The 15,312-nt window shown below is 43.6% G+C and overlaps 1 protein-coding gene across 2 annotated transcripts; it reads left to right on the forward strand.

Annotated features, from left to right (window-relative positions):
• Positions 1-165: 165 nt before the first annotated feature.
• UPF3B (UPF3B regulator of nonsense mediated mRNA decay) lies at positions 166-15,310 on the forward strand. Of its 2 annotated transcripts, XM_039219828.1 has the most exons (11): positions 166-402; positions 1,319-1,425; positions 1,596-1,702; positions 5,275-5,373; positions 6,624-6,734; positions 7,764-7,807; positions 8,273-8,455; positions 8,857-8,895; positions 10,811-10,971; positions 11,313-11,625; positions 14,273-15,310. In XM_039219828.1, exons 1-11 carry the CDS (start codon positions 247-249, stop codon positions 14,420-14,422), a joined length of 1,470 nt encoding a protein of 489 aa, XP_039075759.1. In that variant the 5' UTR covers positions 166-246; the 3' UTR covers positions 14,423-15,310. The 2 variants fall into 2 exon arrangements, with proteins under 2 accessions (XP_039075759.1, XP_039075760.1); XM_039219829.1 differs by lacking the exon at positions 8,857-8,895.
• Positions 15,311-15,312: the final 2 nt, after the last annotated feature.

A 15,312-nucleotide genomic window follows, 5' to 3' on the forward strand; every position in this document is an offset into this window, starting at 1 on the left:
CTGGGCCACCAGGGGATGTCGGCCGGCGGGAAGTTAAGACCAGGTGCTAAGACCTTCCCATCAAAGGAAGCCTGGCGCCCTGAAGTCTCGCGAGATCCTGGCCGGGCCCAATGGAACGCGGGGCCTGGCTTATCACTAGGGACGTTTGTTGGGGGCGGAGCTAGGCGGGAGTGGGCCGGGCGTCGTAGGTGCCCGGCGTAGCGGCGTTTAGGCCGAGCTGCGGATATCAGGAGCGAAACCGTGGCCATGAAGGAGGAGAAGGATCATAGGCCTAAAGAGAAGCGAGTAACCCTGTTGACTCCCCCGGGGGCCACGGGCAGCAGCGGTGGAGCTTCGGGGGACGGCACCAAAGGGGAAGATAAGCAGGATCGAAATAAGGAGAAGAAGGAGGCGCTGAGCAAGGTGCCTGGCCAGCTGTTGGCCCGGGAGAGGGCGGGACGGGTCGGCCACCCGCGAGGATGGTTGGGAGGGGGCTGGCCTCTTCCCTCTCCCAGTCTGCCCCTCCGCTTCTTTACCTGTGTGAAAAATCGCGTCGCCCTGTCTTCATCCACTGGCCCGAGATGGAGGGAGCCCCCCTTTCGGCCAAACCCCGGGGTGCGAGTGCGGGAAAAGGGAGGGATTCTTAGATGAGACGGTTGAGGTACAAGCTGTGAGAAAAGAGTGCAAGAGGTATCGATAGTGAAGAGAATGAGGAATTAGAAGGTTAATGGGGGGTGGGGGGGAGGATTATTAAACAGTGAAGGGGCCATCAGGGGTGGGAGTGGTTTGTGGTCAGAGTAGTAATGGAGGCGAGTTGAGCGGGAGTGGGGGGATTCATGGTCGGGGGTGGGGGCCGGGTCGGGTTCATCCTATTTGGGGAGCAATAAGGGAACTTTTGGTATTTCTTAGAGTTTTGAATTCTCTGTGCTGAAATGAGGAAAGATTCTGTTTTGGCCGTGGTAGGGGGGATCATAAGTCAAATGTTCATGGTACCCACAAAAAGACCAGGGTTGGCCTAACAATTTCTTGATACTACATCTGTTGAGAAATGGGTGCTAGAAAATGATACAAAAATCCGGTAAACGGTTGGTTGGGTTGCGTTTAACAGAATCTGAGATTTTCCTTACTCCCTGGAGTTCTCGTTTCTAAGAGTTTATTTTTTTAAAAAAAGCCTTATGATTAGGTTTGGCTAATTCTCAGCATTAGAATAATTTTCTACTGGGTTTTTAATATGTGAGCTCATCGTTGAAAGACCATATTTTTTTAGGGACGGTGATTCTTTCAGGTATGGCAGGAAATGGATTTGTACTAATTTCATTTTCCTTGTTCATTTCTTAAGGTGGTCATTCGGAGATTACCTCCCACTTTGACCAAGGAGCAGCTGCAGGAACACCTTCAGCCTATGCCAGAGCATGATTATTTTGAGTTCTTTTCTAATGATACTAGGTAACAATGAATAAATAAAAGAGGGTGGGGGGTAAATGCACATTTTTCTTCCATTCCTTTTGATCCTACTGTTGCCATTTGATTCTTGAGCCTGTCTCTTTAATATATGCATACTTGTAATGCAGTCAGACACCTGAAGCACTTTTACATAATTGCTTTCCTCTCTGCAGTCTGTATCCTCATATGTATGCGAGAGCATACATCAACTTTAAAAACCAAGAGGACATTATTTTGTTCAGGGATCGCTTTGATGGTTATGTATTCCTTGACAATAAAGGTGAGTCCTTGTAACTGAAGGGGAGTTTCTTTGTCATTTGTATGTTTAAGACAATGTGTGTATCATGGTATTTTCTCAGTGCCTTCATAACTTTTCAAAAACTCGGTGATAAAATGTGCAGCATCTAAAGAGTTTTACACATTTGCTGAGCTCATTGCAGTCTTATAAATAGATGTGTGACTTTTCACAGCCCTTGGATATTTTTTATTAATCTGTTATTTCTGTAGTTTGATCAACTGAATGAAATTGCCACTGTTTTCTCTTCCTGTGGCAGATTTTTTTTTTGGGGGGGGCCTGGATTAGGTGATCTGTTGTTTTGATGATTTACTAGCTTCAGCAGGAATTCTGATAAATGGCTCTTTAAACTTGTACAACAAAGTTTTAAATATTTACCTGTCATCTTGCTTCAAGGACCAACATTGATCGATTTAGTTTAAATTCTTTAAGCCAGCAATTCCCAGGTGGGAACGGTGTTCAAGGTTCTAGTTTGTATTTGTACTTAAAACATCCAACTTCCTGATCTCCTGCTTTGCTCCAGGAGTGTACAGGGAAGAAAAACTTGCTTATTATCTGCCACTTGGGACATTTAGCTAGAGAATATCCAAGCTGCCTTTTGCCACTTTTCTTTTTTGTCTTTGTAACTATTGTAGGCAAACAGTGTGTCTTTTTGTTGGGCTGTTTTTCAGTACTAACTTCAGAGTTGATAAAATGGAAATCTTTGGCAGGGAAAATGGCAGTAAAAGTTGAAGGATTTCCGTGATGTTTGACCAGATTTTATTGATGCCCGAGCCCCCCAAAACCACTTACTTCTCCACTCCAACTTCATTCCAGTAGATAGCAATGTTTTCCTAGAAACCTGAGTTATGTTTAACTTTTTCCTCTCTTTATCCCTTATATTTAAACAAGTGATGAATTTTGCCAGTTTATTTTTTATATCTCATTCGTCTACTTACTAATACTTTCACACTGTGTCCTTGCCTCCCAATGCTGAGACCACCCACTGTCTCTAAACTTATAAAATTTTCCTTTTTTCCCCCCCATCTCTGTATAACTCAGTCTGTTATATTGGCCATGAAATTAATGTTTTTGAAAACAGTGATTTAAGATAGTTTCCGGGGGATGGGGGGAATCCAAAGTCCATAGCCTGGCCTCACTTCTGGGATTTTTTGTTTGTTTGTTTCAGCCTCTCTCGCAATTCCTTCTGCTTCAGTCTGGTTTATTTATTCTCAAATATATCAGTTAAAAAGCGAATCTGATTCTGTATTCAGTGTGATTTCCAATACCATGCTTCCTCCCTCACTGCTTTGTGATACCTTCTGGTCATTTCTATCTATTCTATTCTGGCTTATGTCTACATGCCAATGATCGTATTGTATGCCCTTTATGACATTATTCTATAGCAGGGGTCTGGTGTATTTTCTTTTTCCAGCAGTCACTTGGAGGTTTTTTTTTTATTGAGATATAATTCACGTACTGTAAAATTCCATGGTCTTTAGTATATTCACAAAGTTGTACAACCATCACCACGAGGTAATTCCAGAATGTTTTCATTACTCCAAAAAGAATCCTATGACCATTATGCGGTCATCTCCCTTTTCCCCTCTTGTGCACCTTTCCTAGAAGCAGAATCATACAATATGTGGCCTCTGTGACTGCCTCTTTTACTTGACATGTTTGCAAGGTTCCTCTGTGTTCTAGCCTATATTATTACCTCATTCCTTTTTTTTTGTACACATTTTTTTAAATCGTGGTAAAATACACAGAATTTGCCATGTTCACCACTTGAAATCTACAGTTCAGTTGAGTACATTCACGCTGTTGTGCAACCAATTCTTAGAACCTGTTTATCTTGCAAGACTGGAACTCTATACCCATTAAACAGTAAATCCCCATCTCTCCCTCCCCCCAGCCTCTGGCAACTACCATTCTGCCTCGCTGAACCATCATTTGTCTCCATAAAATTGACCATTCTGGGTACCTCATAGGAGCGGAACCATCTAGGATCTGACTTTCTGCCATTGGCTTGTTTATTTAGCATAATGCCCCCAAGGTTGAGCCATGTCATAGAGTGTGTCAGAAAATCCTTTTTAAGTGTTAAGTAATATTCCATTGTGTATGTATAGATGCTACATTTTGCTTAACCATTTATCTGTTGAGGACATTTGAGTTGCTTCCACATTTTGGCTATTGTAAATAATGCTCCCATGAACGTGGGCATACAAATATCTGTGCAGGTCTCTGCTTTCACTTCTTTTGAATATATACCCAAAGGTGGAGTTGCTGGGTCATAGGGTCATTCTAGTTTTATTTTCAAGGAACCACCACATTGTTTTCTATAACAGCTGCACCATTTTGCATTCCTACCAGTAATGCACAAGGGTTCTAATTTCTCCATGTCCTTTTCAACACTTGTTAGTCTCTTTTATTTTTCCATTGAATAGCTACCATTCTAATGGATGTGAGGTGATCTCTCATTGTGGTTTTGATTTGCATTTCCCTGATGATTAGTGGGGTAATTTAATCTTTACATAAGCTTGTTGGCCATTTGTATATCATCTTTGTAGAAATGTCTATTCAAGTCCTTTGGACATTTTTTAATTGGGCTCTGTTGCTGTGGACTTGTAAGAATTATTTATATATTTTGTATATCAGATGTATAGATTGCAAGTAATTTCTCCCGTTCAGTAGGTTGCCTTTTGACTTTGTTGACTTTTTTTCCTTAGATGAACAAAAGTTTTTCATTTTGATGTAGTTCCAGTTATTTTTCACTCTTATTGCCTGTGCTTTTGGTGTCCCCTGGTATATGTTTTAATAACAGCTTTATTGAGATATAATTCACATGTCATAAAATTCACCCTTTGTTTAAAGTGTACAGTTCAGTGGTTTTTAATGTATTCACAGAGCTGCACAACCAACACCACCATCTAACTTTAGAATACATTTAGGTCTCCACAGAGAAACCCCATATTCATTAGCCACCACTCCCCATTCACCCCCAACTATGCCCCAGCTCTAGGCAACCACTCATCTTCCTTGTATCTCTATAGATTTGACTGTCCTAGAGATTTCTGATGTATTTTTTAATATTTTTAAATGTTTCCTTTTTGAGAAAGAGAGCACACGTGGGGAAGGGGCAGAGAGAGGGAGGGAGACACAGAATCCCAAGCAGGATCCAGGCTCCAAGCTGTGGGCACAAAGCCCAACGCAGGGCCCGAACTCACAAACTGTGAGATCATGACCTGAGCTGAAGTTGGATGCTTAACCGACTGAGCCACCCAGGTGCCCCTCTGATGTATTTTTTCAATGAAAATTGATGTATAGATTTTTCCCCCACATATCAAAATATCACACTTTAAAAGTTGAACTTAAATGATGATTTTACTTTCCTGCCATATCTTTTCATTATGTTGTCAGTGTGAAATTGGGGCTCCCTTGGTAACATGCTGATTTTAGTTGTGCCCACATGATTTGTGCCCCTGTGATTTATTCCCATTGAGAGGCCCTATGACTCTCTTTGTATCCACTTTTGGCTTTTTTGTTGTTACAGCAAGTGTGGTATTTTTTCTAAACAGGTCAGGAATATCCTGCCATAGTAGAATTTGCACCTTTTCAAAAAGCTGCAAAAAAGAAGACTAAGAAAAGAGATACCAAAGTTGGGACTATCGATGATGGTACAGTATAGCTCCAGTTCTATAATGCTATTGCCACGGGTTTAAAAAAAAAAAATAGTCCTTTTGTGGGACTTAATTGGATTCCAGTCTTTTAAATAGGAAAACATACAGAATAAAGTTCCTGAGAAATGTAATTAAGTTTTGCTTAATTGGTAGACTAGAAGTGGGTTTTCCGTAGAGCCCCTCTCTCTTGGGCTAGTGCCATTTCATTCCTTCTCCATCAAGCAATATAGTGTTGACTGTCGAGCGGTCAATCCATCAGTTTATTGATTAGAAGGCAATGGGGAAAAATCAGATGTATCAAAGTACAACTCCTTGAGATCTCAATGTATTTGATGATGATGGTGATTTTTTGGTTTCCATTTTTATAAAGAGGGAAGGTTTATCATTGAGAGCTGGAATGGAAATTTTTCTATACTAGAGGAACTTAACCTAAAGTAGCTGAAATAGCCAGTCCTATTTTCTTAGGCTTTGAACATGCAGTTAACTGAACACATAGCAATGACATTGAACTGGAATACGGGAACTGAAACACGGGAATAATTGCCCCGCAAGGTAAACCCGATCCAGATTTTGAGCTCTGTGTACTATTACGTTGGATATGGCCTCTACTGGGACGTCTTCTATCTGATATTTTGGAATCCTCTAGTTTGATATCCATGACTTATCATTATAGCGGGTATTATAAAGAAAACACAGAAAAGATTCAACACATAGCTTGTTGCTGATTACATCATAGATTCAGGTCTGAAGGACTAGATCAAGTGACATGCCCCCACAGTGCCCAGAAACTTCCAGATACAAGCAATGGGATGACTCCGATGTGTTACCCTTCCTGATGTCAGATGCATCGAGAAAAGAACCCCACTGTGTTGGGTTTACTTAAAGTGAGGTGGGCCCGTACCGGAATTGCTGACATGCTCTCTAATACCGTGGAGGTCCCCTAACTACAACTTTCAGTTCTCACCTAAGTGTCAGTCTGGATGAGGTGGACAGTCGCTTTTAAAAGCAAACTACTCAACACGCCTAGAGGTTCTGTTACAACGTGTGGTGTCTGATTATCTGTGACTTGACGTGCTGCCAGCCTCCGTTAGTGAGTACAGGGCCTCAGAGTTCTGAGAGTAATGGACCAACAGAGCCCTAACGAGTCTAGTGGGCATGTTTGTTCAGGTTTAGTTTTAATCTTCCAACGTGTAGAAAGTTTTTTTTAAAGTCTGCTATATTTTCTGTTTACCAAAACAATTATTTAGATCCAGAATATAGGAAATTTTTGGAAAGTTACGCTGCAGATAATGAGAAAATGACATCTACTCCGGAGACACTGCTAGAGGAAATAGAAGCAAAAAATAGAGAATTAATAGGTAAGTGGGCAACAGGAATTCAGGGCAATGGCTTTTTCATCAGAAGACCCAACTCCTGCTTCTGTCCCTTGCTAGCTTTGCGACCGTGGGGAAGGTGCTAACTTCTCTGGGCCTCTGTTTGTTTTGCTATAAAGTGCAGAGGCTAATACCTCCCTCACAGGACTACGTAAATGCACTGATAAGATGGGAAAAATTCTCTGACGTACTTTAATGTCACACAAATATATGTAGAAAAGGCTTGAAGACTCATGGGACCTTTAGACGTCGGTAAGCCTCTGAAGATCAATTGGTATTTTCTAGTAACAAAAGCGGCTCACATTCCTGAAAACCATGTGAACTGCAAATATCAAAAAATGAAGTTAGTTACTGCCAAATTGAAAACTCCTTGAGAAGTTCTAGGTTGGACGTTGGTCCTAGTAGTAAATTGTCACTCCTCTCTCAGCTCCAAACATAAGCATTTCCACTCCTAGGAATTTATCCAAAGGAAGTATGCTTTCAAAACTGTTAACTACACAGCTAGCTAGCATTGTTCAGGCTACTGAAGATTACATTATTTTTCTAAAATGGATTTTATTAATGGATGCAGAGTCTACGCCCATCTCTGAAAATTGCCTTAGAATAAATTCCCAGAAGTGGAATTACGGGGACAAGAAGATGAGATATTTTTAGCCCCTTCCCCCAATTTCTTCCCTGGTGAACAAATTTATACTGCTGTCCGTGAAACACGAAAATGTCCCTTTGCACTTAATTCTCGCTGGCACTGGGAATTGGTCTGTTAAAAAAAAAAAAAAAAAAAAAAAAAACAACAAAAAAAAAACTTTTAATTTGGATTTCCCCACTCTTGAAAACATATTTCAAACCTTCAGCATTGACGTAAACTACTGTAAAACTCTTTCCTGATAGTGCACTGGTGAACTGTCTTAACGGGTATAGTTTTCCCACCTTGGGTGGTTGGCAGGGAATGTCAGAAAATGGAATCCTTTCTAGGGGTTGATAAGTATTATTAATAATCTGTTTACATTTATGTAGCTAAAAAGACAACCCCACTTTTGAGCTTCCTGAAAAACAAGCAGGTAAACCTTTTGTTTTTATAGTTCTCTCGATACTTTTGATTTCACTGGTTCATATCCATAAACATATGAGCGTTGGGACCCTAGAGGAGAATGCTTTTCTACCATTATTCTTTGAAAGCTGTGGCTCATCGGCCTCTGGCCCTGTCCTTCGTGTTGTTGGACCAAGGACCCACCCTGCAAACCCAGAGGGTCTTTAGCTTATTGCAGAGACGCTCCCCTGATTTCCCGAAAGCCTCTGGAAATATGGCACGCAGGCAGCAGCGGGAGACTCTGAAGCTAGCAGGCCCTGGTCTTTATTCCCAGGTTCTCAGTGGGGTGGGGAGGGAGTTAAAGAGGTAGAATGCCACTTTGTAGAAAGTAGGCAGGAAAGATCATCCCGTTTAGTGGGTGCCCACCGTACCTTTTGGATTAAGTTTTTGGTGACGTTCATCTTGTCGGGAGGCTTACGTGGATGTTTCTTTCCAGAGAATGAGAGAAGAAAAGAGAGAGGAAAGGAGGCGGCGAGAAATAGAAAGAAAAAGGCAAAGAGAAGAAGAGAGGAGGAAATGGAAAGAAGAAGAAAAACGAAAAAGGAAAGACATAGAAAAGCTAAAGAAGATAGACCGAGTTCCAGAGAGGGACAAATTAAAGGACGAACCAAAGATAAAGGTATGAAACTGATGTGAACTGACTGCATGTCGCTAAAAATTGCATGTACTTCTTTAAATATGCATGTATCTTGTGCTGTTGTAAATAGAGTGGTTTTTTTTTAATTTGTTTTTGTCTTTTTGTGGGGGGAGGTGAACCAACAGAAATCTTTCCTAAAATGCTAATGGTATGGTTTTTAAAAAATCAAGCTAATCTAAACGGACTCAGTAATTTACATGCCATTTTGTCGTGAAGATCTGTTATTTTTATCACCGAAAATGTTCAGTGTTCGGAGTATTATTCTCAGCTCTTCATAAGTAAGGGCTTAGGGCTGGCTGGCATGAATTATGGGTTTTACTCAGCTTTTCCTTCATATTTGATACATGAAGTTGCCTCATCTGTTTGTTTTCCACTGTCTTCAGGTACACAGGTTTCTGTTACAAGCTGTGAATCAGAAAAATGTAAGGACCCAGGTACATGATACAGTGCACCTAGTATCATGTCACACACGCAGGTCTTAGTCCATAATAAGTCCCTTTGGTGGTGGTGGTAGTGATACCTGTAGCAAACTCCTTCAGACTGACTCGAGTCTTCTCAAAATCTGAGCCCTTTTCAATTCCTACTTGAGAAGGAAGCCCCGGTGACTTCCTGATGCTCTGCTGGGTACCCGGAAGCTTTAACATAATCTACGGCTAGAGGACAACCATGCCCCAATCGCTCTCTCCCTTCATATGCCTCCCATAACTGGCTGCCTTGTGGGGGTATCGGGGATAAGTATATCCTGTATCACACGCTTCCCCTTTCCCGTGATTCCCCGCGTTACCTCCTTTCATCTCTCTGGGGGTCTGTGAGCGGCCGATTCTGATTTAATGCGCGCAGCCTAGGAAGAGGCAAGCTTAGAGGAAACTCCCAGCCACCCGGCTTCCCTTCTGAAGGCGCGGCCGAGGCAGCTCTTGCTCCATCAAACGTCCCGGGGGAGTACCTGTACCTAGTACCTCAGAGAAAGTCAGAAAAACAGCTCACAGAGACGGTGGCAGGGTCTCCCCCTCAAACCCAAGCAGTTTATATGGCCAGAGTTTGCCCCTCCGAGTCTCCCCCGGGCTCATTATCAGTGATAAGGAGCTTCGCAGTGGGGTGGAAAGATTCCCACCTCAGTTCCTTCTAGAGATCTCTCTCTCTGTCTCTCTCTCTCTCTCTCTCTCTCTCTCTCTCTCTCTCTGTCTCTGCTATGGCACAAATGACCCGACTTGCTGTTCCTATCAGCAAGGCAAAAAAGGTCACACCAGCCATACTAGAAACCTTCATGATCGTTCTTAATAGAGTAATGAACATCCTGGCCTCTAACAAAGGTGTTCACTAGAAACAATGAGAACACTTCCAATGAAACCTGCACATGGCATCCTCACTTGACATCACTCATAGTGTCCAGTTTGGACCTGCCATTCGCAGTGGCCGCGTGCTGCAGCCCTTCGTGCTTAGGCCCTTCTCATGGTGCTTTGCCTCTTGCTTGCTGACTTGTGTGATGCCTTCACCCTGAGATGAGCCTTTGTATGATGCCTTCACTCTGAGACTTGAAATTCTTCCATCTCGCCTAAGAATCACTCTGGATATCCGGTACTTGGGGGATATTCTAGAGAGGTTTGTGGCAGTGATGTGAGAAAGAGACTATTTGGTTAGCAATTTGGACTTCATAAAGCACGTTTATTTCAGAATTGCATTTTGTCATATATATGTGTGTCATATATATGTACGTGTATGTATATATATGTGACTGAGCAGAGCTCCTACTCCGTAGGGATGGAACTTCACCGTTCTGTGAGGTCTTTGGATCATTAAATCGAATGATGAAAACTATGATTGGGCCATCATAAGCATGTTATTCTCAGGCTCAAGGCAAAATTATTCTTGCAATGGATCTCTCCTTTGGCAACAAAGGTATTGGTCACTCCGAGCACGACGAGCCCACTGCTGTCCGACGTTACTGTCCAACAGTAATGATCTGCCCGGCATTTTCAATTTGTGGCCTATTTTCCCATCAAGCCACATCAGTATGCTAGTTGGCTACAGAAGACACACTGGAAAGTGTGCACTGGCTCACTAACAGGGTGACCCGTTTAAAGCCAAAGGAGCCTTGATCCTATTGCCACAAGTGATTAAACCACCTGGAGTGGATAACACTTTCACGTTCATAGCATCCTTTTAGTCAAGTACTGCTCTCGTGCACTAGCTAGCTCTTCACCTGGAAGTTTAAGGGTAGCCGCAGAAAAAGGCCTCCTATAGCCCAAGTTTAAAACACTTCGTATATTGTTTTCTTGGATAGACCCAGAAGAGAATGTCCCACCCTTGGAAATAAGAATATGTTTGTTCTCTTTAAAGCTACTCAAGAAGCCCGAAAAGGGAGAGGAAAAAGAATTAGACAAAAGAGAAAAAGCCAAGAAACTGGACAAAGAGAATCTGAATGATGAAAGAGCCAGCGGGCAAAGTTGTGCACTGCCCAAGCGCTCTGACGGCGAGCCTAAAGACGAAAAGCCTAAGAGGTCAGTGGCCGAGGGCCCTTTGGTTCACTCTGTTTTCGGCGGGTATCCACATGCTAGTTTAACCACTGTGTCCTGAACTCGTGTCTGAAGTGGGGGGGAGGGCGGGGGCGGCGGGAGGGTGAGGAGGAAAGGTTTCAGATAGTCTAGTCTTAGTCCGGGCGAATGTACTTTGGGTTTTGTTCTTGGTTTTCAAAACGCTCGCTTTGTTTGTTTTCACCCTGCTCCAAATGCGTACTTGTCGTCGCTGGTCCTAATGCATCCTAACCCGAGTGCCCCTGCGCAAGCACGCAAGCGAGCAGGTGGCATTTGGGGGCACCATCTGAAATCTGTTCCCCACGCAGGCCTGAAGATGAGAGCGGCAGAGACTACCGGGACCGGGACAGGGACCGCGACCGCGACCGGGACTACGAGCGGGACCAGGAGCGCCTCCTGCGGGAAAGGGAGAGGCTGAAGCGGCAGGAGGAGGAGCGCCGCAGGCAGAAGGAGCGCTATGAGAAGGAGAAGGCGTTTAAGAGGAAGGAAGACGAGATGAAAAAAGAGAAAGAAGCGGTTCGGGACAAAGGAAAGAAGGCCGAAAGCACCGAATCCGTAGGCAGCTCCGAAAAGACTGAAAAGAAAGAGGAAGTGGTTAAGAGAGATCGCATAAGAAACAAGGTGCTGCTTTTCGTTCTGTTTCTTCCCATGAGGACCTTTGCTCTCCCCTTGCCCCCGCGTAAAGGCAAAGGCCAGCTTGCCGTTCGGGAGCTTTGTTTCGGTCTCAGTTGGGTCCTTTGATTACCTTCTTGTAGACAAAACGTACACAACAGTAGAACAGAGACGAACACGACACACCAGTCCCCCAGCTTCAGCACTTACCAGCCCTCCTACCCCGCCCGTCCATCCCTGCCCCTGCTGATTAGCTTCAGGCAAATCCTAGACCGACAATTGCTTCTTTACATACATCAATATTAGAGACACAGATTCTTTTTGTTACTATAACCCCCGGTAGCATTTTCACACCAACCCCCCCACCCCTACTAGTAATTCTTAGCAACCTATCTACTGTGTTTTTCCCAATCATTCTCACCAGTAATTTCTTTATAGGCTCTAAACAAGGTCCGCAGATTGTATTGTATCCTTCGGTCTCTTTTAATCTAAACAATCCTCCCCCCCCTTGTTTTCCTGCCATTTATTTGCTGCAAAGACCAGTTTGCCCTGTGGAACTGTCAGCTCTAAGTTGGATGGGCTAACTCTCTCCCCGTGGTGTCATTTAACATGTTTGTCTGTCTTCTATGTTTCCTTGAAACCTGGTAGTTATATCTAGGGCAGGGGTCGGCAGATTTTTTCCCTGTACAGGGCCAGATGGTAAATATTGTAGGCCTTGTGGGCCATATGGTGTCTATGACACCCACTAAGCTCTGTAGAAAAGCAGTAGATAATATGAAGAGTGAGTACGGCTGTGTGCCAGACTCTTTTCATAAAAACCGGCGGCCCCTCACCCACAGGCCTGAGTACATTCAGGCTCAATTTTTGGCAAGAACACTTCATAGGCGGAGGGGCGCCTGAGTGGCTCGGCCGGTAGAGCACGCGACTCTTGAGCTCGGGGTTGTGAGTTTGAGCCCTGTGTTGGGTATAGAGATTACTTAAAAGTAAAATCATAAAAGAAAAAAAAAAGAGTACCTCATAGATGGTGTTGTGTACTTCCCACTGCATGATCCCAGGAAACCTGTGAGACCTGGGTGTCCCGTTAGTGTCATGTTATGATCCATCAGTGGCCATCGTGTTGCGGTTGTGGAATAGGATGTCCTTGTTCTTAGAATACACAGGCTGAAATATTTAAGGATGAAGGGTCATGGTGTGTTCAACGTACTCTCAAATGCCAAATAATGTATGTACGTGTGTACTCGAGGCAGAAAAAGCACAGGACAAAATGTTAATAATTGCGGATCCAGGAGAAGGGTATTGGTGTTCATTATACAGGTTTTGCAACATGTCTATAGATTTAAAATTTCTCAAGGTGAAAAAATTGAAAACAACCGATCAGTAGGTTCAGGTATTGTAAGCCTGATCCATGTATTCTAAGCATTTGTAGCCTGAAATTCAGTTTTTCCAGGAAAGGCAAAATACACACTTGATCCTTTCCCTTTATGCACCGGCATTCAGAGTAATGAGTCAGGGACCCCAGCAACCTCTAGGTCATCCGCAAGTTTCATCTTGTCACGAGAACTTATGGGTTTAAAAATATTTAGCGGATTCTAACTTGTCATTGTCAGTTATCATCCATGTGGATGATACTATGCCGGAGTCTTACCTGTTTAACATCTTAACTTATAAAAATATTGGAACATTTTGCTGGAATTGTTCAGTTGAAAATAATGCTTTAAGGCTAGCTTTTAGACGCCAAGGAGAAAGGGTAAGGAAGGCGCATGTAACTTTTTGTTGAGTTCTAAAAAGGGCCGATATTAGGGCGCCTGGGTGGTTCAGTCGGTTGAGCGTCTGACTTTGGGTCAGGTCACGATCTCACGGTAAGTGGGACTGAGCCCCGCATCAGGCTCTGTGCTGACAGCCAGCTCAGAGCCTGGAGCCTGCTTCAGAGTCTGTGTCTCCCTCTCTGTCTGACCCTCCCCTGCTCATGCTGTCTCTCTCTCAGAAATAAATAAAACATTAAAGAAAAAACAATAATAAAACAAAAAGGGCCGATACATCCAAGTTTTCTTTAAGTTTTTTATTTATTTGAGAGAGAGAGGGGGAGAGAATCCCAAGCAGGCTCTGTGCTGACAGCCCGCCTACTCTGGGTCTAGAATTGACAAACCGCCAGATCAGGACCTGAGCCGAAATCAAGTCCGATGCTTCACCGACGGAGCCCCCCAGGCGTCCCGAGAGTTTGCACGCTTTAATTTTTGTTTTACTCCTAAAACTTTCCTATGCAGTAGTGAATGTTAAAGCCTGTTTACGGATGGGGAGGAGAGACAGGGAATGGCTGAGGTTTCTAAGGAAAGAAAATTCAAGCTAATTCAGTTCACCGCGAGATGGTTACCAAAATTAGATTTATTGAAAACGTATCCGGAAAAAAAAAAAATGAAAACGTATCCGAGGCATAGAAAATAATACTTAACAAACGGTTGCTTTTCTTTGGAGGTACGGGAAAGGAAGCGGGCGGTTCGAAGCAAGTTAACCGTCCACACTGTCACGTACCGTGCCCTCACATCTGGTCCTGTGTGAGTTGTTTCGGGTATAAGCCAATACCCGAGCGGTGACTCTGAAAATCCCCTGTGAATGCTGAGCAGCAATGTTGTGACATTAACATTTAATTTTGCTTTAGGATCGCCCAGCAATGCAGCTTTACCAGCCGGGGGCCCGAAGCCGCAATCGACTCTGTCCGCCTGACGACAGCACCAAGTGTGGAGACTCGGGAATAGAAAAGAAGCAGGAAAGTGGTATTAGCCATAGGAAAGAAGGAGGCGAGGAGTGAGAAGTCCAAATGGCCTTAGGTGTCCTGACTGTCTAGGCAGCCAAAGAGCATGCATTAAGCAATCCAGAAGTGCCTTCAGGGCAAAGGAATAGAGACAGAGGAAGGGGATCGCTGTGCTGGTGGGGTACACTGCAGAGGAGTAATGTTGTTGTTGTTGTTGTTGTTTGTTTTTTTATCTTTGTGTCCGAGCAGGAACCTGATCGCAGGTTCGGGTTGGAAATACAATTTCATTTTTTGTATGCAGTTCCTACAAAGTCCTTTTCAAAGTGTCAGAGATGAGGGAGAGGACACGCATGGCGGGTTGCAGGTGGGAAGTGTCAAGTGAGGGCCTCACTAGGGATGACAGAGCCGGGCTAATAGGGCAGCCGGTTCTGTACTCAGAGGGCTCTGTCACACCCCGGGTTGGACTGTCTCCATTTGAGTGGAACAGAGTCACTGTGAAGTCTGGGTCAGATCTAATCACACTCACTGTTGGTGATAACTGTTGGCTTTGTGTAGCGTAGACGCCACAAACGTGTAATTGTAGTACGAGGCCAGTGAAGGGTATGACACCGTTTCGCCTGTGCAAAAATGTAACGATGTCGTGTCTATATCCTACGTCCTGAAGTTTTAGGATTAGCTTTAGTTTTTTATTTGCTTCTGTGAGCTTAGCGCAAAGAATATTTTTAAACTTCTCCGTTTTGCCTTTAGCAATTTTGATATTAATGAGTCAAACTTAACCCGTGTTTGGTTCTTGACAATCCAGTCTTTGTTTTATCTTAGGTCCGATGATCTGAGTGCATATCCTGTCCGGGAAGGAAACTGCACCGATTTCTGTTCCTGTCCAATAGCTACCTTTAGTCCTAGCTTGTTTGGCATTGATGTCAATAAATATCCACATCACTCAACTA

Source organism: Hyaena hyaena, unplaced genomic scaffold (assembly GCF_003009895.1).
Source record: "Hyaena hyaena isolate Hyena2069 unplaced genomic scaffold, ASM300989v1 scaffold_840, whole genome shotgun sequence".
In the NCBI taxonomy this organism is placed as follows: domain Eukaryota; kingdom Metazoa; phylum Chordata; class Mammalia; order Carnivora; family Hyaenidae; genus Hyaena; species Hyaena hyaena.

Bases quoted from the DNA above. Each gene is read 5' to 3' on its own strand.
- UPF3B (XM_039219828.1), top strand. From the start codon at position 247: ATGAAGGAGGAGAAGGATCATAGGCCTAAAGAGAAGCGAGTAACCCTG. The intron at 5,374-6,623 runs GTACAGTATAGC...ACAATTATTTAG, and splicing joins AGTTGGGACTATCGATGATG to ATCCAGAATATAGGAAATTT. The intron at 10,972-11,312 runs GTCAGTGGCCGA...TTCCCCACGCAG, and splicing joins AAAGACGAAAAGCCTAAGAG to GCCTGAAGATGAGAGCGGCA.